Below are 25,072 nucleotides of genomic sequence, written 5' to 3'. Positions count from 1 at the left end.
CATTCCCCATCATTTACTGTCATGCATTTCAAATGCATTTTCCTTTTAGTCTAAAATCTGGAACAAAATTTTAACATAATTAAAACATCACCCTCCTTAACTTAATTTGCCATGGAATATGACACTTCTCTGTTTTCAAAATAATCATGTAAATGTCCACAATTTTAAATGGTATTACCTGACCAAATTGTGAGTAACATAAGGTCCAATCAGAACAGTAATCAGGAGGTATCTCAAATGTTTCAAACAGTATTAAATTAAATTATACTTAACTTTTTAAATCACTACATTTTTCGTATCTATTTTGTATTATACTTAGTTACTAAAAGAGCACCTGTGGTCCAGTCCACTCACCAATAAATAAAATACAAATACAGGCAGATTGTAATTTGCAGGAAAGCATCCTCCATACCTACAGATCCCATCCACAAATCCTGGATTATTAAAGGAAGCATATTCTGCAGGGGTGGAATGGAGAATATTTTTGCGAAAATAAGCTTCATCAAATCTGAAAAGCCCCTTGACTGGTCTCCATTTTTGCTTCCTTTTTGGAAACACAAAAACCCTAAAAATATCGGTGGTGCTGCGGTAGTGTCGTCCTGTTCGATTCTCAGCTACAGCGTCTTCTGTGTAGAGACATGCTTGAATGGGCGTACCTTCGTTGAAGGTTGTGTGTCAGAGCTGGCAACTCGGCACGTAAAAATTTACTGCCAATCATTAGCGGACCGGAGTTGCGCTGTGGCGACCCCTAACCGGGAAAAGCCGAAAGACTCAACAACAACATACTGATGGTTAAAAAGGTTCAAATTATACCACCTTTCTGTATGGCTCCTGTAAGGCTAGGTCCAAGATTATGTGTTGACAATATCAGGTGGGAGCGTATGTGGTAACAGGGCTGGAATCATTTCCTAGCAAAATTCTACTGCACTTCTCATGGAAGTGATCTGTAGTACCTATTGATACAAAGTGATCTGATGCAGTTGTTCACTTACTGTTGTATGAAAAGATCAACATAATCACTGAAAGATCTAAAGAAAATATGCAACTAGTATTACTATGACAAATGTGAAAAATCAACTTGTCGCCATACACCATCACATTTAACTTAAAAAAGTGCGCATTCATAATATTGATGTTAATATCTCTATATCAGGGAAAAGAAAACAGATTATAAATGTACAGAAGATCTCACCCCCACACAAAACACTTTACAATTACAGTCATGGAGTTTTAGTCAACAAACATACATGATATCACTCTAAACAACTAAATGTGCATGCATGTTGTACTGTATTCCACTTCATTAATATGCATTCACAAGCGAACACATTTCTAACAACAACAGATTTAAGAATGTATTAAAAAAATTCTAACAGATCCATTGTATGAAAATAAGTAATCTAGTCTGGTCTATGTATAAATCTGCATTCATCCACTCAAAGAACATCTGTTTGGGTTTCACCCTCATGAGACCAGTGGACAAGGCAGGGTTACACTTGATCAGCTGTTGACTACTGATACAATTTTTATCATGTACTGAATACAAACCATCAGCAGATATTACAAGCTGAACTGCTACCAAGTACAGGTTTGATGTGTCCTTCATGAAATTCTGCAGTTAAACTAAATCTATAGACCTCTAGCTTTTTGCTAGCTACAAAATACACTTTTATTCACTGATTTGGACTCACTTTAACAGGTTCTGCCTGTTGCAAGAGGCTTCACTAAGACACTACAGTAACTCAGCTCCATGGTAAAGAGGAATGACGCCCAGGCTACAGCCCATACGACATGAGATCAAATACTGGTGCAGGTGCTGTGGAAGCCAAGCACAGGATGGGGGGGGGGGGGGTTGGAGTGAATGGCCAACATCAGCTCATCCATCCTGGTGGAAAGAATACAGTCTGGCCCACTGCAATACTGATATCAACTAGGGAAGAAGTACATGACACACACCATACTGTTCATGGAAATGCATTTGTCTTTGCCAACAGTGTTTGCATGGTAGCGTTCACGGCATGATGGCTACCATGCAGGAATGTGGATGAGCAGATTCTTGCACATGCCCCATGAAGTGTACATGCAATAAAGTTCTCCCCCACAGAAGGCGGCAAAATAGGCCATGACATGTGTAGGCACGTACATAAGCCATTTGGGAATGTGTTAGGGCTCTGCAAGAAAAAAACTGCTGGCTGCCTGAATGGTGACTTCCTAGAATTAGCTCTCAGTCTGCGAGACAATGAATGGGACTATCAGTTATGGGAGGGCTGACAGCTGGTAAGCTAGGGGGGAACCAAAAGGTAAAACAGTACCAGCTGCACAAAAAGTTATTTAAAAAATTACAAACAGATGTGTTCATGGGACACAGAGAAAGAAAGACTGTATTTTTGCACAAACACTACATTTCCAACTTTGTAAACAATTCACTGTAACTCTCAAGAAAAGTCAAAATCTTCAGGGAGCTACACTGAGAAGTGCTCAAAACATGCAAAAGGACCTGAGATTGTGTCCCAGTGCAGCAGTACTAAGGCTTATGTGCTTCATTCCTCCAAGTATCCATACATCAGAGTATGATGAAGTACATGTCAAACACCACATCCTGGATTTCACCATACCTAGGTTTTATCCTAGTCTCATGTTATAGCCAGCTAGACTGTGTGTTAACACGTGTCTGTTCATCTATTCAGATGAAACATATAAGACTACACTGTAAGTAATCTGCTTACTGTGTGTGTGTGTGTGTGTGTGTGTGTGTGTGTGTGTGTGTGTGTGTGTGTGTGTGTGTGTGTGTATATGACACAAACATAATACACTGCATACATAAAACATTACTGCTATGTAGCGATGTACAGACTACTTATTAGCACATAAACACTACAGATTTTATCAGTCAAAATGGTTGAAAGCCTCTTCCACTGAAGCTACTTAATTGAATTCCAAATAACTGAAACATCATAAAGTCAAAATCACCCAAGGAAATATGTTTCACATTTTTTTTTTTTTTTTTGGCCAGGGGGTTTCCCTGCTTCCTCCATGTGGAGGACTTTGCACCCTACATCCCTCCTCTTCTTTAAATATTGTAACCCCACTGTCACACTGTTATGGAAAAAAGTGAAAATAGCACACAGTGAAACACCAACAACAAGCAAACAGAAATCCCATCAACAGTAATTCCATACAGATGACACCAATCACCAGGTAAAGCTTCTTCACATGCTTCTATGCATTCGACATCTGTATTACTGAACAACACATCCAATGAAATTACATTAAACGTTGGAACACAGTGACTTCTCATTCAATGAACTGGACATTTAATCACATGGCAGGCATCCAGCTACTGTGTGCAACACTACTGGCTCAGTGTGACGTCTGTGATCAAATGTAACAAATAAATACAATTTATTTCCCTAAGTGTCTTTGATCATTTCCTTTTTTCTACATTTCAGAAACTTTTGCTTCTCCCAGATCTCTTGAGTTAGAAAGTGGTCAGAGGGAAACTACCCGTACTTTACAAGCCTATTCAATAAAAATTAGTTCATCAGTTGTACAATGCTAGTCAGAACCACTCCTCATGGTACTGTCCTTACCAATTCAGCACAATCAAGTCCTGAGCTACTGTTGCAGTTCAGTATTTTTACATCCAAGGGTACTATTGTATATATTGCCTATTAAACAAAATGTTGTAAATACAAATACACAAAGATGTCTTCTACATGTTTCTGTAACTGATTCTTCAGTCTTCCCTGCAAAGACAAACTGTCTGAAAGAAGCAAGATTTTTTTTTTAATCATTTCAAGCAGGAAGTTGTAAACATTACCTATTTCTTCATCTTTTTCATCATCTGCCAAGAATTCCTTCTCGGCTTTCATTATTTCTTCCTCATTACTGCATGCTGCATACTTTTCCAGAAGTGCTTTGTTCAGGTCCAGGAAAACTTTTCCCCATTTGAACTTACGTAACAATATAACAGCTAGGTCTGAAAATCCTAAGACACACACAAAAAAAAAATACAGAACCTCCATGAGAAACACTTTCAGAACCAACAACACAGATTTTTATTTAATTTCTCCAAACTAAATTTACTGAAGTAATGTCAAGCAGAGTATACATACTTTCAAGTAGCACTGTGAACCACATTAAAGGCCATCATAGTACACACGCTAATAATATGAGTCTCTATCTCCCCACCCAGCACAACTCATGCTTATCCACTGGAAACCTATCCATTCTAGCTTTCTTATTGCCCTTTTATTCACCTTCATTCCTTACCAAAATACCAAGCCCATCATTTCCTCCTTAACCAGCTTTACTAGCAAACATTCCCATTTAATGCCACCTCACAGTAGCCAAGCCCAAAAGAACCTTGGGTCAGCTCTGAGATCTCACCCTCAGTCTCTCACCAAATGACCTTACTGCTGGGCAGTGCTACCTCCTCTGCAATAGCCATTAGGAGAGGTCACTTTCCCCACTCAGTCTCTGTTCCTAGATCTCTTCATTCCACCTCCCTCACCTGTTTAACCTGACAATCGAGTGATCCTACCCCCCCCCCATAAGTCATCTTTTCAGTCTTCAGACTCTGTATACCTCTTTCCTTATTTTACACTCCAGTTGAATACATGCCAGCTACATACCCCAGATCATTTTTATTTCCCAAGTACACATACCTCTACCTTCACTCTAATTTCAAAAACACTTTGTTTAAACAATTACAGATCTGTAAGTATGGTTGTACTTCTTATATTAACTTCATACATCCAACTATCAGATGTACTACATAACTAAATAATGTACAGCAAACTGTAGTTACAGGTTTGTAAAAATAAAACTAAAGTTTTGACCAAATAGGCAAAATGAAACTAAACATTTCTGTGTTGTTCATTCTGATTCCACGCTTAGATCCAAGACTTCTTTCATGGTGTCATAACTCACTCCACTTTCTCACCCTCCCCCAAAGATATACATCACATATTAAACATCATATCGAACACTTGAAATATGATCTAAGGATTTCAGTATATTTGCTCTTGCACTTCCTGCCTCAAGAAAAAAAGTACACTTTTCTCTCTACCGCCTACACTCAGAGTCCATAAATTTAAAAAAGTGACTTTGAGATTTAATACATTTTTAAAGAGGCAACATACAACTAGAAAAACTAGGCACATCTTTGGGCATTGATCTACCGGCCAACCAGTCAGTGTCCATTACAAAAGCCATTCTTCTTCTTCTCTCTCTTTTCACAGCACAATAACCAACTTCTCTTCCCTCCTCATCCTGGTTTGCTTCCTTCAATTCATCTGCACACATACTCCCCTGTTAAGTTCTCTCACTTTTCCCACCTCATGCTCCCAAAGGGGACCCCAGTAAGCATCATGCAAAGAAAACAAACACAAAGACAATACATGCATCATCAAAGGGCAAGGAGAAAGAACAATTGTGTAGATAAACATTCCATAATGATAAGATGTTCTAATAGATCATTTTGCAGTAGTCCAAGTTATCTGCGTCCTGCCCCAGTGATCACTCAGCTTTTAAAACTTAAGTGCGCCTTCCACATGCTCTGTCAGCAGTTTGAGGGAGCTCTGACAAAAAGGCAGAATGCCAAATCAGTAAGAACTTTTTTGCTTACAAAAAGGATGCAAGAATCCTAAAAATATAATGCTAGGAAACAAATCCAATGGTAACTATATACCCAATGGTCTATACATCCATACCTTAGCAGTACAAAAAGAAAACTTCCAAAATAAGGGTGCTAGAGGAATGGGTGGCTACCAAACCTCTCAACCTCTCAGCACAAGAAATCTGGTCAAAGCCAGAAATAACAGGGGAACAAAGGCCCAAAAATAGGGACAGATGTTAAATATTGCTCCTATAAACTTACAACGCTGCTAGAATGACACATTTTGCATTATTATATATTTTATGAAGGATATAGAAGTTTGAAACTTAAATGTCTGTCATTAATAAGTATTATTTAGTGGCCTCAATCCTCAATGACTTGCCAGAAAAATCACAAATTTTATGGGGAACAGACCAAAAATAAAAGGCAAAAATCTGGACATTCTGCAAAAATCTGGACAGTTGAGAGGTATAAGACTGCAATAGAGATCTATTAGAACATCTACTATTACGGTAAGTTTGCTTACACAGCTGTACTATGTTTAACATTTAATGACTTGAAATAGCCTAAGCTATTTGGGTTGATTTCCACAGCTTAGAACCTAAAGAAGAGAGAAGGAAAGATAAACTAAGAGTCCAGGCACCCCTAGAGAAAGGTCTTAGCAAATGAAACCAGTTTGTAGTGCTTTGTAAAAGTAGGCATACAGGAACAAGTTGCTGCATTTAGAACACTTAGGTTCCACCCCTTCTCAGAGAGCCACCAAGGAAGTCAAAGCATTTGTAGATTGGGCCCTAATCCTGTCTGGAAGTGGGTTATGATGGGGGAGTAGAGCAAAATTCAATAGCATTACACAACCATGTGGAAATACTGGTGGACTCCCATGAAAGTAAAAACAAAGAACAAACAGCTGCTCAGTTTTCTTCAAGGTTTGCATTTTGTCTAGGTAATATCAGAGCTGCTTGTGGACATCCAGAGTGTGAAGAAACTTTTCTCCCTTGTTCTTGGGTTCAGGAAAAAAATGACAGGGACAGTAACAGTATGGCTTAAGGTAAACTTCAAGACCACTAAGCATAAAAGAAGGGCTAGTTCTGAAGGAAACCCAGTCCTTGTGAAAAACGAGTAGGTCCGTAGCCCAGATACACTTCTGGCAATGGTCAGAGAAATAAGTAAAACAGTTTTCAATGTTAAGAAACTCAATTCGGCCAGATGAGCTGTTCAAAAGAAAAAAAAAAACAGCAAGCTTTTCAAGCACAAAGTTAAGATCCCAAAAAGGATCCACTTGTTTTACAGGTGGACATATAAGCAACATCCATTTCAAAAACCGTTTAACTTCAGGATGATTAGAAAGGAAGGGAGGTGTCTGCCTAAGCAAAGACAAGCAGAAATGGACAGCAAATTAACCTAGACAGGGAATTAAGAAAGGCCAGAGGTTAGTAACTCACACAAATAATCAAGAACCAGATGCAGCTGGGCTTGAAGTGGGCTCAAGTTCCAGAAGTAGCATCAACTAGAAAATGTTATCCAATTGCTCATATATGATTTTATAGTAGAAGAAAGTTGTTTCACCTCCTTTAGTACCTCCTGCATGTTCTCAGAAAAAAAGGTGCTAAAAGGTATCAAGATTTTATTATCCAGGCAAGCTGAATAGCTTTCAGATTGGGGTGTATCAAACAACTACTGTCTTGTGTGAGGAAATCCAACTTGTGAGAAAGCCTGGGGTAATTGTCCTCGGCCAATTAGAAAGGAAGGGAGAAATTACAGTTAAAGCAGATGTTCTAATGATTGCTGCAGTAGCTTAAGCTATATGGGTTATATCCTGGTAAGGCTTTAACAGCCAGTCAGCTTCTAAAGCATAACATGACCTTCCATACACCCAAACTGTCAGACAGCTTGAGCTGACTAAAAGATAAATTTGGGCACGAAACCCTTCAGAGCTTTCCTGCCAGCAGAGACCAGGAAGCTGAGCCCTGAAGGGACAATGCTAGGAAAAACATAAAATAAACATCCACACCCTGGCATAAAAACATGCCAAAAAACAAGGCAGGGTGAAGGGAGGGATCAATTATAGCAGCACTGATCATTCAAACATCTACTGTTACGTTAAGTCTCACTTACACAACAGTACTGTGTTCATCATATTGACCACTGCTGCAGTAACGTTAGCTATATGGGTAGATTACATTAGCTATATTTGAGAGGTGGATGGAGAACAGTCCAGAAGGCCCTGGAGAATGGTCCTAGCAAAGCTTCATCTGGACCTAGAGAAGGAATCAAATGCATAGTGTTTTATAAAAGTATGTACAGAGGGCTACACAGCAGCTTCTAGAATAGTCCTAGAATCCAAACCCATTCCTAACAGCCACAGATGAAGTCAGGGTGGTGGTACAGTGGGCCTTGACCCTGCCTGGAATAGTTCTGCTATGCTGAGTATAGAAAAAGGCAACAGCCTTAGACAACCATTTGGAAATAGTTCTGTTTTGACACAGATTGTCCTTTCTTCTTACCTTCACAAGAAATGAACAACTGATCAAAAGATCTGAGAGATTTAGTTCTGTCAAGGTAGTACCAGAGTTGTCTGTGGGCCTCCAAGGTATGGAGTATACTTTCTCCCTAATTTTTAGGTTCAAGAAAGAAAACGGGTAGATGAATAGTTTGGTTTAAATTAAACTTGGATACCACTTTAGGCGTAAAAGAATGATTAGTTCTCAGAGAAACCCTGTCTCTATGGGAAAATGATATAGGGGTGATTTACTATAACAGCTTGCAACTCAGACACCCCTCTTGCCGCTATCAGAGCAATCAGTAAAACTACTTTTCATGTTAAGAACCTCAAGTCAGACAGATTAGCTGGTTCAAATGGAGCAAGTTTTAAGCTTCTCTAACACAAAATTAAAATTCCAAGGAGGAGCCACCGGTTTTCTTGGAGGCCTCTTATGCAAAATCCCTTTCAAGAGCATTTTGGCATGAAACAGCAGTGAAAGAGAAAGATCCATATGCCAATATGCTGAAAGGCCGATAAATGAACCTTGACAAAAATATAAGAAAGACCATCAGGGAGTAACTCACACAAATATTGCAGAACCAGAGAACTAGACCTGAATGGGTGCTGGTTATGTTGTTGGCACCAACTAGAAAACCTTTTTCCATTTGCTAATATATGATTTTTTTAGTAGCAATCCTTCTTGCCTCCATTAGTACCTGCTGTACATCCCCAGTAAACAGGTGCCTAAAAAGAATTAACAGCCTAACAAACATGCAGTCAACATAAGCTGACTGATGTTGGGGTGTATCAAACACCCTTGTTCTTGTGTGATTAGATCCTGTCTGTGAGGCCCCTGGTCATTTCCAAAAGAATGGTTGCCTTGGTTGGAAGGGAGTCACCACAATGATCTTTGAGTGTTTACTTTTGAATTTTCAGAAGTATCATGGATATTAGTGGGAAGATGGAAAAGCATACAAGAACATTCCTTTCAAAAGAAAAGAAATGGCATCTGTTTTCCAGGCCTTGCATGGAGTCTTGGAACAGAGCCTTTCCAGTTGATTGCTCAGAGAGGAGGCAAACTGGCCTTCTTGAGGAACTCTCCACAGATGGATCAAATCTTGAAGACCCCCCCCCCGACCAAATTTCCATTTTTGAGGGTTCTGCCCTGGTCCTGCTCAGCTTGTCTGCCTCACAATTTTGCTCCAGTGGAATGTAGGATGCCTGTACTGTGAGATTGTGCTGTTAAGCTATACCCCCAGCTAACATGGCTAGTCTACAAAGAGGTTACGACCTGGTACTCCCTTGCTTGTTGATGTACTATATGACTGCGGTATTGTCTGTACCTACTTGAAGAGATCCCAGGGAACAAAGATGGTTCACAGCATTGTGTGCCTTGATCAGACCAAGCATCTCTCTAATATTTACGTGCTTGCATCTATCCTTGGTGTCCCACACACCCTGTACTTTTATCCCTCCCAAAACTGCTTGCCACGGAAAGTCTGAAGTGTCTGTGGTGACTGACTGCTTTGGAGAAAGAAGGGAGAAGGGAAGATGTAAATTTAAAGATATCTGTTGTCTCCACCAAAAGATTTCTCTTCTGACAAATCCCAGCACTGGGATTTGAAAAGATAAAGTGTGTTGATTTTAGGACCAAAGAGATTTCAGATACTACTGCATCTTCCTCATCTGGAGTCTTGCCAAGGGTATTTTAAAGAGCAGTGGCGGCTGGTGACTTCAAATCAAAGGGGGGCTGCAAGAGACAGCTGAATGGGTGGGGTTAATGGGAATGGGTGTGGCCAAATAGAAAGGGGAGGAGCTATGCTCAAAACCACAAAAACTGTAACTTTAATTAAATACTCTGCCCTGGGTGCCAAACCATCATTATGAGAGTCCAATCAAGACAAAATGAAGTGTAGAAGAAAAAAATTATTTCAATCTATTGGCTGCATGACAGCTTACATAATATCTAGATGGAAACAAAAAGGTTGTGAGGCATGAAAAAATAAATTACTTTTTAAATACATTACTGGAATGCTAGTCAAAATCAAGTATAAGAAAAACAAGCAGCACTCAACTCAAACCACTTCTCCTTGTACTCCAGTTCTAATTATAATTTATATTCAGCTTTATTAAAGTACCAAGTAACATGCTGAAAGTAGCAATCTCTGTGATACCCCCACTTGTAAAAATGTTTCTTATCCAAAAACAACTATCTACTTGTTTCATGGGGAAAACATGATCAAAGTAAAAAATAAAAAGCAAACAGGAAACAAGCTCAACATACATTGCTTAAAGGATTACTGCACAGGATATGGACCACACATGATAGATTGGCATTCTGTTTAGTTTGCAGGTAAAGCATGTAATGAGCTCTTAAAATAATGTAATCCTGTCCTTTATTACAAATACTGTCACAAGCATTTCAATACCCAAGGCTTACATGTTATCTAGTTATGTAAGTATTCTCTGCATGGCAACAACAGAAAGGCTTTCAATGTTGGCAGTTCATTAACAGTATGCTTATTAAAACTTACTTGCATCTTACAATCTCAGACAAGCTTACCAGATGGTCATTAAATCACTGCTACTTAAACACAGAGCAACAGGCACTTTCTGAAGAATAATAAGCATAAATCAACAGTATAAAAATATGACAGAAACCAGAACATTCTGCAAAATCAAGGACAGATGAAAAGCCATTGTAGTACTTGTGTCTACCTTGGATGGGGGGATAGTCTGCACATTTACACTGTATAACTGCTCCTTGCCTTCCTTGACACATCCAGAGTCACTACATGGGGGAGTGGGGTGCAACAAGTATGTCACAATTTGAAATGTCTCTGGCTGACTGCGATGGCCCTGACACATATGTCATACCTCCCAACCTCAGAGCAAGAAATCTGGACAAAGCCATACATAGAAGTGGGGCAAAGGCCCAAAAATAAGGACAATTTTTAAATATTGCTCTTATAAACTTAGAAAGATAATATAATAGTAGGTCTTGAATTAGTATGAATTTTCTGAAGGGTGTGAAATCTGTCTGTCATTATTTTCTAACTTCAGTATTTAATGATTTGCCACTAATTTGCCAAAAAAACACAATTTTATGAAAAATGGACCAAAAATGTGATTCAAAAATATAAAATAGCCACGCAATACAGCTGGGAACCTGTCAAAGAAGGGACACTTTTTAATATTAGTACTGCTAACTTGAGCAGCTGACAACATAAAATAATCTACATGCATTTCTGAAATAAAAGTAATCTATAACTGATTATTACACTTATTTATTAACTGTAAACCCTCCATGTTTTCTTCCAAAATTGCCATTTTGCGGAGGGATTATTAGGGGAAGAGCAACATTTTGAGCCAAAATCGGGGACAGATAAGAGGTTTGTATATGCCTAATTTTATAAAGCAATTTATTTGCATGTACCTCTCAACCTGTACGCAGGAAATCTGGACAAGGCCAAATATATGGGGGGAACATATAAACAGTACTAAAAATTGCTCTTGTATAAACTGAGACAGTTGATCGAATAACAGGTCTTGCTTTAGCATGCATTTTTCTAAAGGTTATGAAGTCTGAAACTCAGTGTCTGTCATTATTTAGTGAATTCATTCCTAAATGATTTGACAGAAAACCACAAATTTTATGAGGAACAAACGAAAAATAAGAAGCAAAAATCTATTTATTCTGCAAAAATCTGAACTGTTGAGAGGTATAGTTCAGCCGGGGTTGTCTTTGAGTTTGCTGCCCTTCCCCCTCACAAAATCATGGTCGAATGGAGCTTCCCCCCTACAGCCATTCCAATGAACCATTACTTGGCTATTTCACCCCATTTACCATAAACACTAATGTGCATACTGCTTTACTTCTGGGATGATTTGGACTTCATTTAAAAGTTTTATTTTGCATTTTACAGCACAAACACGAATAGATATCATATCTGCTAAACAAAGCAATGCAGTCTCACAATGAGAATAGACTTAGCATTAAAACTTCTCTGTCCTTGAAAACTCACAATCACTGAAACAGCATTGAAACCCACATTCAAAGAAAATACATTTTGGCAGTGGCAGATTAACTTTGGGTTTGGGCTGTTTTCAAATCACAGGCCCCTTGCACACGAAACATACACATGCTCTTTCATACACCTTCCTGATTGTATTAAATTATACTCCTTGTACAATACAGTACAGTTTTAGAGGGTGTTTTAAATTTATTGTTTTGAAATTTTTCCTGTAAACAATGAAACAAAATGCATGCACCAACTGCCCAATTCAGAACATTTCCATCATAAAAGTCTACTCAAACATCTACAGTCCACCAGTATCAGTACATATGCACAATCTCTGAAGAAGTAAAAGTCATCTAAATAATTCCACATTAAAGAGATCTGTAACTAATGAAGAGGTTGCTGCTTGCAAACAACTTTGTATTTCATTGTTTCATCTACAAATAAAGTGCCCGTTACCCTTGAGGAATACATTGCCTATCTTACACTAAAGAAAATGATAAGCTAACAATATTGCAATAGGGAATGGATGGCAAACTGATAACAGGTTCATAGTTACTAGGTATCTTCGCATCCACCCCTTTTGCAACACAGTACAGTATAAGCAATGCATCTATCTACTGTGGGAGTAGAACCCACAGCCTTCTGCATCAAAAGCAAGTATACTACCTGTTGTGCTATTAACAATGCATGCAAACTCAGCATAAGCAGCACTAAACTTTTGCTCCCCTGCAGCTCTCAGCTCCTTGTAAAATCTACTCACTCAGTTGTATCTCTGAACTTTGCAGCACAAAGAAATCTGGAAAAAGCCAAAGTTTATTGTGGGGGGGACAAAAGCCTAAAAACCAGGGACACATTTTAAACATTGTTTGTATAATGTTGGAAAGTTGCTAGAATAAAAAGCTATGTTACCACCATACATTTCACTGTCAAACCTTAAACCCAGGACCCTGTGCAAAACAGTCAGAGCAACATACACTATGCCAAATCAGCTGTTTTGTGAAAGAGGAAGACGGAAACTTAAATGGCTACCATTTAGTGAATTCAGTTCTCACCATAGCACAGCTGTCAACCTCTTAGCACAAAACACATGAACAAAGCCAATAATGGGTGAATACAGCCCCCAAACATTCAGTGAATTGAGTTCTCACCATAGCTCTCAACCTCTTAGCAAAAAACACCCGGACAAAGCCAGTAATGGGGGAATATAGCCCCCAAACATATTCAGTGAATTCAGTTCTTACCATAGCTCTCAACCTTAGCACAAAACCTGGATGAAGCCAATAATGGGGGAATACAGTCCCAAAAAATAGGGACAAATTTCAAATATCCATCTGACACACTTAGAATAACAGCTTTTGTGTTACCATGCACTTTCTGAAGAATATGAAGTCTGATATTCAAATACGTGTCCTTTTTAACATTTGTTAACCAGGAAAGTCTGACTTGGAACAAAAGCTAATTTTTAGCAGAGGCCCAGGGAGAAACACTCCAGACAGACACGTCTTTGTAAGATGGGAGGACACTAGAGGAAACAAAAACAGGGAGGGCATACAGACTCCACACAGAAGGTAAGGCCCCCCAGCCAAGAATCAAACCAGAGAACATGTAGCTGTCAGGCAACAATGTTACCACTGCACCAATGCACTACTGGCTTTGCAAGGACACAAAAATACAGAAACCACAGATTTTATGAGGAACAGAACAAGTATGAGGGAAAAAGCTGCAACATTTTTACAAATTATAGTGGGTAGGGAATTCAGGCTCTTGCCACCTGGGCCCAAGGTACAGGGTTCAAGCCTTATTCTCTACCCACCACCATGTAGCACCTGGGGCATTTTGCACAGACAGACACACACACACACAGTCACACACACACACACACACACACACACACACACACACACACACACACACACACTCACACACACACACACACACACACACACTACCTGGGACAGGTCCGTTCGTTGCAGCACTAAATCCTTCCATAGCTTCGTCCATTCGTTGCAGCACAAAATCCTTCCATAGCTTCGTTCGATGGAGCACTAGAAAGCCCCGCGAGATGTCCTTCCCCGACGAGACTCCCAGCCTGCCGACGCTGCAGTCCGAGTCTGATCCCTTTCCAGTGACAGTCTATGCAGTTACAACTGCATAGACTTCTGGGATCTCTGCACTTGAATGCTTCGTAATCCAGACTGCTGCTGAGACAGTCTGCGCATGCTCCAGTCTGGTTCAGCAGCAGTCTAGATATCGGAAATGCTGCTAGTGCACATGCATGAAGGTACACTACTTGCGATCATTTTTTTATTTTCTTTCTTTGTATTTTATTTTACTTTCTTTCTTTTTTTACAGCTGGTGGGGCTGTAGTCCAATAGCACGGGCCGCCCCTGATTATGAGAATCATAGACGCCATGAGACCCAAAATCCTGAGGTAGCACCTCACAATCACCAAAGTCTGAGATGAAAAACCTAGAAATAGATCTAGATAAAGATCTATTTTTTCCCTATGGAAGAAAAAAGCTCTTTGAACTGAGTATCTAATTTACATCCCAGAAACACAATCCTGTGTGTAGTAGTCAAGATTTTCAAATGTTCTTTTGGAATCCCAGCTTGTGCAAGAGATATCTCACCCAAGAGAGATATTCCTTGCACTTTTTAAAAGATTCTGCAAGGATAAGCAAGTCATTTAAATATGGAAAATGTGGACACCCTGTAGCCTGCAATGAGCTACAACTGATGCTCAACACTGTGAGCACTCTTGGTGCAGTGGACAGTCCAAACGGTAAGGTAGAGAACTGATAATTTGATCCAGACACACAAAACCTTAAAAACATATGAGGTTTGGATGAAAAATGATGTGATGATAAACATTTTTATGTCTAGTGCTGCCAGGAAACTTGAAAGAGGAAGAAGAGGCAACAGGTTGTAAAATGACATCATTCTGAATTTGGGCACTATCATGCACAGGTTTAGGAAAGAAAGATCCAGAACTGGTCTCAAAGAATTTTCTTTCTCTCACACTAGAAACATCATTGAATAAAAAAAAAGAAGTTATGTACTCACCATAACTTTCCATGTTTGTTGTCCTTCATTTCACCTTCCTTCTTGCTGGCTGGGTTCGACTCGGCCGTATACTATAGCTCGAGAGCTTTTTACTGGCTCAAGGCTAGCCCATATCCCAACATGCCTAGCAGTAGTTACCCAGATTTCAGTTATGATAACCCACCAGACTAAATAGGTCCAAATATTACTAAACTTGATTATGAAAAAAGAACCTGCATATGAGTGTATAAACATCAGCAAGACAAAGGTAGGAAAGACAAGGTCTAACCAACTGGTAAGCAAAAAGGGAACTCAGCCAGTGTAGCCAAACAAAAAGGAAGAAAATTCCTCTCAATCCTCCAGGAGTTGGAAGGAGGGTGGGACGCAAGAAGGAAGGCAAGATGAAGGACAACAAACATGGAATGTTATGGTGAGTACATAACTTCTTTATGTTATGTTGTCCCATGTCGCCTCCTTCTTGCTGGTTGGGACAGCATCCCCAGCACCTAAATCTTGGGTGGCTCACTGGAAAAAACTATTCAGGACCGTAGAACCAAAGTATGCCCTGTCCTGGGAGGCCACATCTACTTTGTAATGAGAGATAAAGTTATGGGGATTAGCCCATGTGGCTGCCGCACAGATAGAAAATAAAGACAGTTTGGCTTGAAAGGCAATAGAAGTAGCCAAGGCCCTATATGAGTGTTCTTTAATTTTTCCTGGAAGTTCTCTGTTCTCCAAAGTGTAAACATAGATGATAGTGTTTGAGAGCCACTTTGATAAGGTTACTTTAGAGACTGGAGAACCTTTCTTGTTGTCTGCAAAGGATACAAACAATTGGTCAAATTTTCTGAAATCCTTAGTCCTGTGTAAATAAAAATGTAACAGTCTATGAACATCCAGTTGTTGGAGCTTATACTCTGCCTTGTTGCCATAATTGGGGAAGAATACAGGAAGCTCTATGGATTGATTTAAATTACACTCTGAACACATCTTGGGTAAAAAGGATGGATTGGTTCTGAGAGAAACTCTATCTTTGTGGAAAATCAATTACAGGGGACAAGTAGATAAGGCCTGTAACTCTGAGACCCTCCTAGCTGAAGTAATGGTGGTTAAGAAAAAGGTCTTCCAAGTTAAAAATTTTAAGAGGACAGGAATCAGCTGGCTCAAAGGGAGGAAGAATGAGAGACTCTAAAACTAGATTTAAATCCCAGGGGGGAGAGGTTCTCTTATTGGCGGTCTTAAGAGGGAAGTACCTCTTAGGAATTATGTTAGATCCTATTTCTCCTACATGGAAATTAGAAATGGCAGCTAGTTGGACTCTGACAGTAGCTGCCGCTGCTCCTTGTTCAAATGATTCAGCCAGGAAATCCAGAATCTTAGAGATGGGGGCAGTAAAGGGATCAATGTCATTCTTTTTTGCCCAACAAGAGAACCTCTTCCATTTACTAGCATAAAGTTTTCTTGTAGTGGGCTTATGGGATGAAATCAAAATGTGTTGAACTGCCGCTGAAACATCTGGGAGCCTGGCTAAGATCAGAAGTGGAGAAACCAAGCCGTCAGCTTGAGAGTATGGATGGAAGGGTGGAGAGCACCTGACTGATGCGTTAGGAGATCTGGAACTGGGTCCAGTATCCAAGGCTCTCCTTGCAGATGAGGCCAGAGGAATGGGAACCAAATCTGTTGAGGCCAGTAAGGAGCAATGAGGATTAACTTGCAACCCAAGGAATGAGCTTTCTGAAGAACCTTGGTGATCAGGGGAAAAGGTGGGAAGGCATAAAGCAGTCCCAGGGGCCAATCGTGAACCAGTGCATTCCTGGGTGACTGTTCCAGTGGTGGGACTAGGGCAAAGTAGCTGCTGAATTTGTTATTGAGGGGAGTGGCAAAAAGATTGCAGCATGGCTGGCCCCATTTGCGAAAAATTAACTCTGCAACTTCCTGTTTAGGGACCACTCGTGAGGCATCAGAATAGCCCTGCTGAGCTTGTCCCCTATCACGCTGGATTTCCCCGAATGTCTGTTGCGACCAGAAAGCGTTGCAAAGACATCACCCATTGCCATACTCGTAGAGCTTCTCAGCACAAGGGAAAAGACCTGGTTCCACCCTGTTTGTTGATCTACCATATTACCGACATATTGTTGGTCTGAGTCACTATAGCCCCTGTAGGTAGTCTTGAAGTGCTTGCAACCCAAGAAGCATCTCTCTCAGCTCTAGGACATTGATGTGCAAGTGGTACTTGTATTCTTGCCAAGTCCCTCGAACAATCTGTCCCAGATAATGCCCCCCCCCAATCTGGGAAGCGTCTGTGGTCACTTTGGCTACGGGTTGGGAGGCTAGAAACGTTCTGCCCATTGATACCAGAGAGGAGTGAAGCCACCATGCTAAGTCTTTCTTGTAAGACTCCGTGATCCATATCTGATGTGACATTGGCAATTCCTGGAATGACCACTGAGCAAAAAGGAGCCACTGCACAATTCTTGTGTGGAAGCGCGGCATAGGGACCAGAGTAGCCGTTGCAGTCATCAATCCCAAGACCATGAGGACACATTTTGCCTGGATTCTCTTGTTTGCCAAGAGGATTGAAACTTGATGACGAATGGTTAACACTCTTTCATGAGGCAGTTTTGCTATCATGGCCCTTGTGTCTAAATCTGCACCTATAACTGAAATATACTGACAAGGCAACAAGGTAGACTTTTCATACTTTATGGTGATGCCTAGTTGTGTACAGGTGTGAATAGTGGAGTCCCGTGCCTCGATGAGCTGATGCTTGGTGGTGGCATTGAGGAGCCAGTCATCTAGATATGGAAAAACCCGGAATCCTAGATGCGTCAGGTGAGCCGTGACTACTGCCATACATTTGGTGAACACCCTGGGGGCTGTGGTGAGACCAAAGGGCAGAGCTCTGAACTGATAATGACTGGCTCCCAGACGGAAGCGCAAGTACTTCCTGGACCACCTATCCATTTTTATATGGTAGTACAAATGGCAGTATGCATCCTGGAGATCAACGGAGCACATCCAGTTGTCCTGACGCAGAAATGGAAGAATGGACTGCAGTATTACCATCCGGAACTTCGTTTTCTTGACTGATTTGTTGAGTTTGCTGAGATCCAAAATGGGTCTCCAGTCCCTTGTCTTTTTAGGAACTAAAAAGAACCTTGAGTAAGTGCAGGATTCGATCTGGTCTGCGGGGACTTCTTGGATGGCTCTTTTTTCTAGCAACTTTTGAACTTCTAGGTTTGCTTGATCCCGAAGACTGGGTGGAACATCTGGGACTGCGTGTTGATTTATTGGAGGGGGGTGGTTGGGAGAATTTTGTAACCCCTGCATATTATCGACAGTACCCAGGTATCTTCCGTGACTGTTTGCCAAGTTTTGGGGTACTGGGATAATCTACCCCCAACTGCGTCCAGAGGCAGACAGTCGGGGCTCCTTTCAAGAGTGCTGGAAAGCCCTGCCAGAAAAGGTATCTCCGTCAGCCTGATTCTGTGGAACGCCTGCCACGGGGTCGGAGTCGCCCATTGTTGTTTCCCCCTCTGCCTCTGGGAGAAATGTCTCCAGGTGTGTCAGGTAAAACTCCCTAGGATTTTCTTAACCACATCTTCCCACTCTTCTGATCATTGGGGTAAGGTCTAGAGAGGACAGAAAAACATACTCCCGTGACAGAGAGAGTTTTGCCATCTCGTTCACACTGGTAAGCGTCTCTTTTACCTGAGGCCTGAACAGCAATGAGCCGTCAAAGGGGGTATTGGTAAAGGAGGACTTGAAGGGCTCCGCAAATTGACAAAGATGCATCCAGGAATGCTTGGGCTAAGCAACTCCTGTGCCTGCTGCCCTACTCGCTCCATCTACTGCGTAGGAGATCAGCCGCATGGAGGAGTTAACTATAGATGTCAAGGTCACAAGCTGTGAAACCGCCTTGCTCGCAGCTCCTTCAGCTGTAGGATCCTGTAGGGTATCTCTTACTTCCTTCAGTAGATCCCTTTGAAGGCGTGTAAAGTGACACAAATAATTCAGTGACCTGTGAGTAAAGGCTGCTGAAGCAAACATACGCTTCCCATACCTGCACGAGACTCTTTGTTCGGCGGATGTACAAAAGTCTCTGCTAACTCTTTCTTGGTGGCTGCCGCCACCACCATGGCATCACCAGGCACACCCTTTGATAGAAAGGCCCTATCCTCCGGAGCAGTTATGAATTTATTGGGCCTCCTCAGAACTGGTTCCATTGTCTCTGGGGAGCTCCAGGCCTTCCCACTCACCAAAGCCAGTAGAGAGAGTCGAAAGTTGGGGACACCTAAGAGGTGGAGGGTCGGGAACCAAATGCATCCAGATACACAGACTTGTCCTCAGAAGGGGCAAGGGATTTCCAGCCACCCCTTTGCCTAAGGATTTCCAGTTTGTCTGAAAAAGAGACATCCTCAGAGGAGGACCCTTCTGAGTCCTCCAAGTCTGTGTCTGAAGTGAGGGACACAGGGGAGTCCAAATGCTTCCTCTTGCATTTTGTCTTCCGAGGGACCTCCTTCCAAGGGATGCTCAGGGGAGGTTTCAGAAGAGGTGGGGTCACCCACTGGGGCATCCTGGAGCATGGATTCCCTATGCTTTGGGGCAGACTTAGGCACTGAAATAGTAGGAGCCAATGGAGCCAAGAGTGGAGTGATCTCAGGGGACAGCACACTCCTCATCACCTCGAAGGTACCGCAGTCCCAGCCCAAAAGAGTCCTCGGCTCCAAAGTGTCTGGAGACCTCCTCCTAACCCAGGGCAATGGCTCCAAGGCCAATGTAGGAGCCGAGCTCACCTGCGCCAAAGCCCCGAGAGTGGGGTTGGACAAGGGTCCGATGCCATTCCCCCCCCTTGGAGTCAACGAGAAAGCATCGGACCCTAGATCCTTCGACAGACCAAGATAAGAAAGAGATCGGACCTGTAGTCGGAACCGATAGACCAGTGGTAATCAGAGCCAGCGGTTCCACCACGACTTCCATGCACTCCTGCTCCGAACTCAAAGGAGTCGGAGGAGGAATCTATAATAGTGCGGGTTGAGGTGTTGGCGCCAAATACTTGTGGGCTGCGCTCGATAATAACTTAGCTAATGCCTGGGTCTTGAGAAGCATCTCCATCACCCTCTCCACATCATGATCCAAAAGCCCAGATGATCGAGATGAATGAGAGGAAGACCGATGACTGCCAGCCACAGATTGTAACAGCGCGGACTGTGGAACAGACCACACCGGCTCCAGAGAGGGAGACCTGGTTCTCTTGAGAGTCCTGACTGGCGCCGAAACCAATGATGGAGTCGCCGGAGAAAGAGGTTTATCTGAACCAACGCTCAGATCTGACAAACTCACAGGTTTATCCTTAGATCTTGATGGCTCCGACATAGGAGCAGACAAAGATGATGGCTTAGAGGACTTGTCCTGCTTTTTCGCTGGCTGAAAACCCTCAATAGCAACATCAAAAGGGCTCTTAAGTAAGCCTCATAAAATCAACTTATTTTTCTTCTCCTGCAGGACCCGAGAACTAAAAGCATGACATATAGAACACGAGTCCCGCAGGTGTACAGCCCCTAAGCAACAGACACAGCTTGTGTGCCCATCCGTAAGGGACATCTTCTGGCAGCACAAGTCACACTTCTTAAAACCCAAACGTTTGACTCCGTAGGTTCCTTGGACATGCTAGGAAGTAATTACAATATTACCAAAGAAAAACACCAACAACAGCAACAAGAGTAAGCTAAAGGAACTTTAAACTCTAAACTTTAAACTTTTTTTTTTTTTTTGAAGAGGAAAGGGAAAGGAGGGAAGAGGAAGAGCCTCTAAGTTAAACAGCGACTCCCCCAACCCAGGAGAGCCTCTAACTTAAATGGCTGCTCCTATAAGGAAGGAGAAAGGAAAAATGAAAGGAAAAGGCCCTTAAACGAAGATGGGGCTAAGAGAAAAGGAACAGAGAACCCTCTAAGTCAAATGGGTTCAAGGAAAAAGACCTGAGGGGAAAAGCACGACGGCCACAACAACAAAAAGGCAGCAGCGGAAAGGTCACAAAGGCGATAACCTAAGGTGAAAACACTCTAAAGACTATACTAAGAGAAATTAGCTATCTAAATTCAAAAAACTTTGTCAAAAACACAAAAAAGAAGAAAATACTTAGCCTAAGCCAGTCCAAGCAATCTCGATGCTGCAAGCGGCAAATGAGATCTGGGTAATACTTTCTGGAAAAAAGGGACAGGTTTGGTAACAGTGTATAAACATGTAAAAAACTGAGGAACTTTATACATCCTATCTGCCTTTTTAGATGCAGCTGGCTATCAGGAAAATTGTAGGTAGTAACACACACACATCTTCTAAAGCAGACAGAACAGGAGGAATGGGTGTAGATTCTACAAAATCCTTCTGTAACAACTCATAGTAATTTTCTGTGGGACTGAGCAAAAAGAAGTTATGTACTCACCATAATGTTCCATGTTGGAAGCCCATCTCACCCTTCATTTTTACGTATGGGTTCGGAGCTGATCCTCTGCTTCGACTCGGCCGATTTATAAGCTCAAAGACTTCTGGTTGGCTCGTGGCCAAGCAGGTATCCCATAGTGCACCAGTACAAACCCCAGATTTTGTTTGCTGCTCACTAGAAGAAATAACCATAACAGACAAACCAATACTAAAGGATCTCCAACCAAAGATAACCAAAATATTAATATCTCCAGATTCTTCCAGGATGGGGGCAGGAGGGTGGGTTGGTAAAAATGAAGGGTGAGATGGACTACCAACATGGAACGTTATGGTGAGTACATAACTTCTTTATGTTGTGTAGTCCAATCTCATCTTCATTTTTACGTATGGGACAGCATCCCTAGCGCCTTATTCTTGGGTGGCTCACTGGAAAATACTCCTGAGCACCGTGGAGCCAAAGCATGCTCTACCCCTGGAAGCTAAATCTAATTTGTAATGTGTAATAAAAGTGTGAGGGGTAGCCCAAGTAGCTGTTGCACAAATATTATCAAGTGGGGCCCTGGCTTAAAAGGCTTCAGAGATAGACAGAGCCTTGATCTTGAAGGGTAAAGGTCTGCCCTCCTAACTGTAGACAAAGGCTATGCAACTGGAAATCCAATTAGATAGTGTCACTTTAGAAACTGGTAAGCCCAATCTGGATTCAGAAAAGGAAATGAATAGTTGATCTGATTTCCTAAACTCCTTGGTCTGATGCAAATAAAAACGTATTTGTCTATGAACGTCTAGCTGATGAAACCAATATTCAGCTGAATTACAGTGATTAGGGAAGAAAACTGAGAGTTCTATGGATTGATTTAAGGTGGCGTGGGGACAAAGGAGGGGTTAATATTCAGTGAGACCCTGTCTTTATGAAAGATCAAATAAGGTGGCTTAACAGACAAGGCTTGTAACTCCCGTCTAGCTGATGTGATAGAAGACTTTGTTTTTGGTGGCTAAGACAAAAATATCAATGAAGATGAGTGAGAAGGTTCAAACAGGCAAGATGTCAGTTTTTTACAACACAAAATTTAAATCCCAAGAAGCCACAGGTTTTTGGAGCGGTGGCCTCAACAGAGTGGCTCCTTTCAAAAAGGTCTTGCATAGCTTATGAGACATTAAATTGGTATCTGGAAACCCTAAATGGAAATAAGAAATAGCCGTCAATTGAACTCTGATAGTGGCAGCGGCAGATCCTTGCTGAAAAAGTTTGGAGAGAAATTCCAAAATCACAGGGATAGAAGCAGTTTCCATTTATTACCATATAATCTCCTAGTTGAAGGTTTATGGGAGGACATAAGAATATGCGACACTGAGGAAGATACATCGTGAAGCCTGACTAGGGATGGAACTGGAGCAGCCACTCTGTCAATTTGAGGGTGTGGACTGAAGGATGTAGCGAACCTGACATGTGAGTCAACAGATCTGGAGCTGGGTCCAGAATCCAAGGATTGTACAGTAGAAGAGACTCGAGGAAGGGGAACCAAATCTGACGAGGCCAGTAAGGAGCAGTGAGGATTAACCTGCATCCCAGCCATCTGGCTTTCTGAATCACTTTGGAAATGAGAGGAAATGGAGGAAAAGCATACAGAAGATCCAGGGACCAATCGTGAGCTAGAGCGTCTCTGGGTGTCTCCCCAGAAGGGGAAATGAGAGAAAAATAGCTGCTGCATTTGGCATTGACTGGACTGGCAAAAAGGTTGCAGCAAGGCTGTCTCCATTTGTGGAAAATCTGTTCCGCTGTTTCATGTTTCAGAGACCACTCGTGAGGCAGTAGGATCGCCTGGCTGAGCTTGTCGGCTATTACGTTGGTCGTCCCTGGAATGTGCGTTGCAACCAGAAAGCGCTGGGAAGGAATCGCCCATTCCCAAACTCGCATGGCCTCTCGACAGAGTGGGTAAGATCTGGTACCGCCCTGTTTGTTGATATACCAAACTACCGACATGTTGTCTGATTGTATCGCAATAGTCTCTAGAGGAAGAAGGTCTTGAAGTGCTTGCAACGCCAGGAGCACCGCCCTCATCTCCAGAACATTGATATGCAGGTGAGCCTCGTGTTCTTGCCACGTGCCTTGGACAGTCCTGCTGAGGTAATGCCCCCCCTCCGGATCTGGGAGGCATCCATGGTCACAATGGCAATGGGTTGGGCAGGAACAAAGGGGGCACCTGTCGTCAATTGGTTGGGTGCTATCCACCAAAGGAGGTCCTCCTTGCATGATTCCATCAGCAGAATAGGGTGATTCAGCAGAAGATATTGAAAGGACCATTGGGAAGACAGAAGCCACTGGAGAATTCTCATGTCCAACCTGGCTAATGGTACTAATATGATGGTGGATGCCATAGTCCCTAGGAGCTGAAGAACCCACTTTGCTTTGACCTTCCACAAGGGGAGAAAACATTGAATTTGAAAGATTAAATTTTGTGCCCTTTCGGCGGGAAGACGAGCTGTCATGTTCACTGTGTCTACCTCTGCGCCTATAAAAAATCACAGATTGGGAAAAATCTGCATTATTGCCCTCTCAATCTATGGAGATCCCCAATTGAGCACAAAGTTGAACAGTGGGCGTCCCTGTTTTGGAGAAGAAGATGCCTGGTGGGGGTGGTCAGGAGCCAGTAGTCCAAATACGGAAACACCTGGATTCCCTAATGTCTCAGGTGAGCTGTCATTACTGCCATGCACTTGGTGAACACCCTCCAGACTGTGGTGAGACCAAAGGGCAGAGCACTAAACTGATAGTGACTGGCTCCCAGCAAGAAGCGTAGATGGCTCCTGGACGCCTTGTCTATTTTTATATGGTAGTAGGCATCCTGGAGATCTATCGAGCACATCCAATAGTCTTTCCCTAACAAAGGGAGTATCGACTGCAGTGTTACCATCCGAAATTTGTCCTTCCTCACGGATTTGTTTAATCTGCTGAGGTCCAGTACTGGCCTCCAGTCTCCTGTTCGTTTTGGGACTAAAAAGAACCTGGAGTAAGTTCCGGATCCTATCTGGTCTGCTGGGATGAATTGGATGACTCTTTTTAAGAGCAACTTGTTGATCTCCACAGTTGCCTGATCCCTGAGATTGGGTGGTACATCTGGGATCTTCTTGGGAACAAGTGGTGGAAGGGAAAAGGGTATGATATAGCCTCTGGTAACAACTCTTTGTACCCACTTGTCTTGGGTTATACTTATCCAGGCTTCTGGATACAAAGAAATTGCAATCCCCGACCAGCCCCAGAGAAATGCAGTCGGGCCCCATATCAGGAGCGCTGTTAAGGCCGTCCCCGAAAGGAATCATGACCTTGCTGGTATTGCAGACCACCCCTGCCTCTAGGGCGACGTCTCCCATTTCATCCTCCTCCTCTGCCTCTAAAGGAGGGTTCACCCTGTGTGTCCGGAAAGACCCTCTGGGACTTTAACCACATTTTACCACCCCTTTGACCTT

General features: G+C 42.2%; 1 protein-coding gene across 4 annotated transcripts in view; it reads right to left on the bottom strand.

Annotated features, from left to right (window-relative positions):
* TSR3 (TSR3 ribosome maturation factor) overlaps positions 1-25,072 on the bottom strand; it is a 154,744-nt gene that overhangs the window by 28,982 nt on the left and 100,690 nt on the right. For all 4 annotated transcript variants that reach the window (XM_044089541.1, XM_044089539.1, XM_044089542.1 and 1 more), the window contains one exon: positions 3,821-3,988. In XM_044089541.1, coding sequence (XP_043945476.1) covers positions 3,821-3,988 — 168 coding nt within the window. The remainder of the gene's footprint in view (positions 1-3,820; positions 3,989-25,072) is intronic.

This window comes from Protopterus annectens, chromosome 12.part0 (genome assembly GCF_019279795.1).
Source record: "Protopterus annectens isolate FY-2018-M chromosome 12.part0, PAN1.0, whole genome shotgun sequence".
NCBI lineage: Eukaryota > Metazoa > Chordata > Ceratodontiformes > Protopteridae > Protopterus > Protopterus annectens.
The sequence above is the reverse complement of the archived record's forward strand: the minus strand, read 5'-3'. Positions and strand labels throughout refer to the sequence as shown.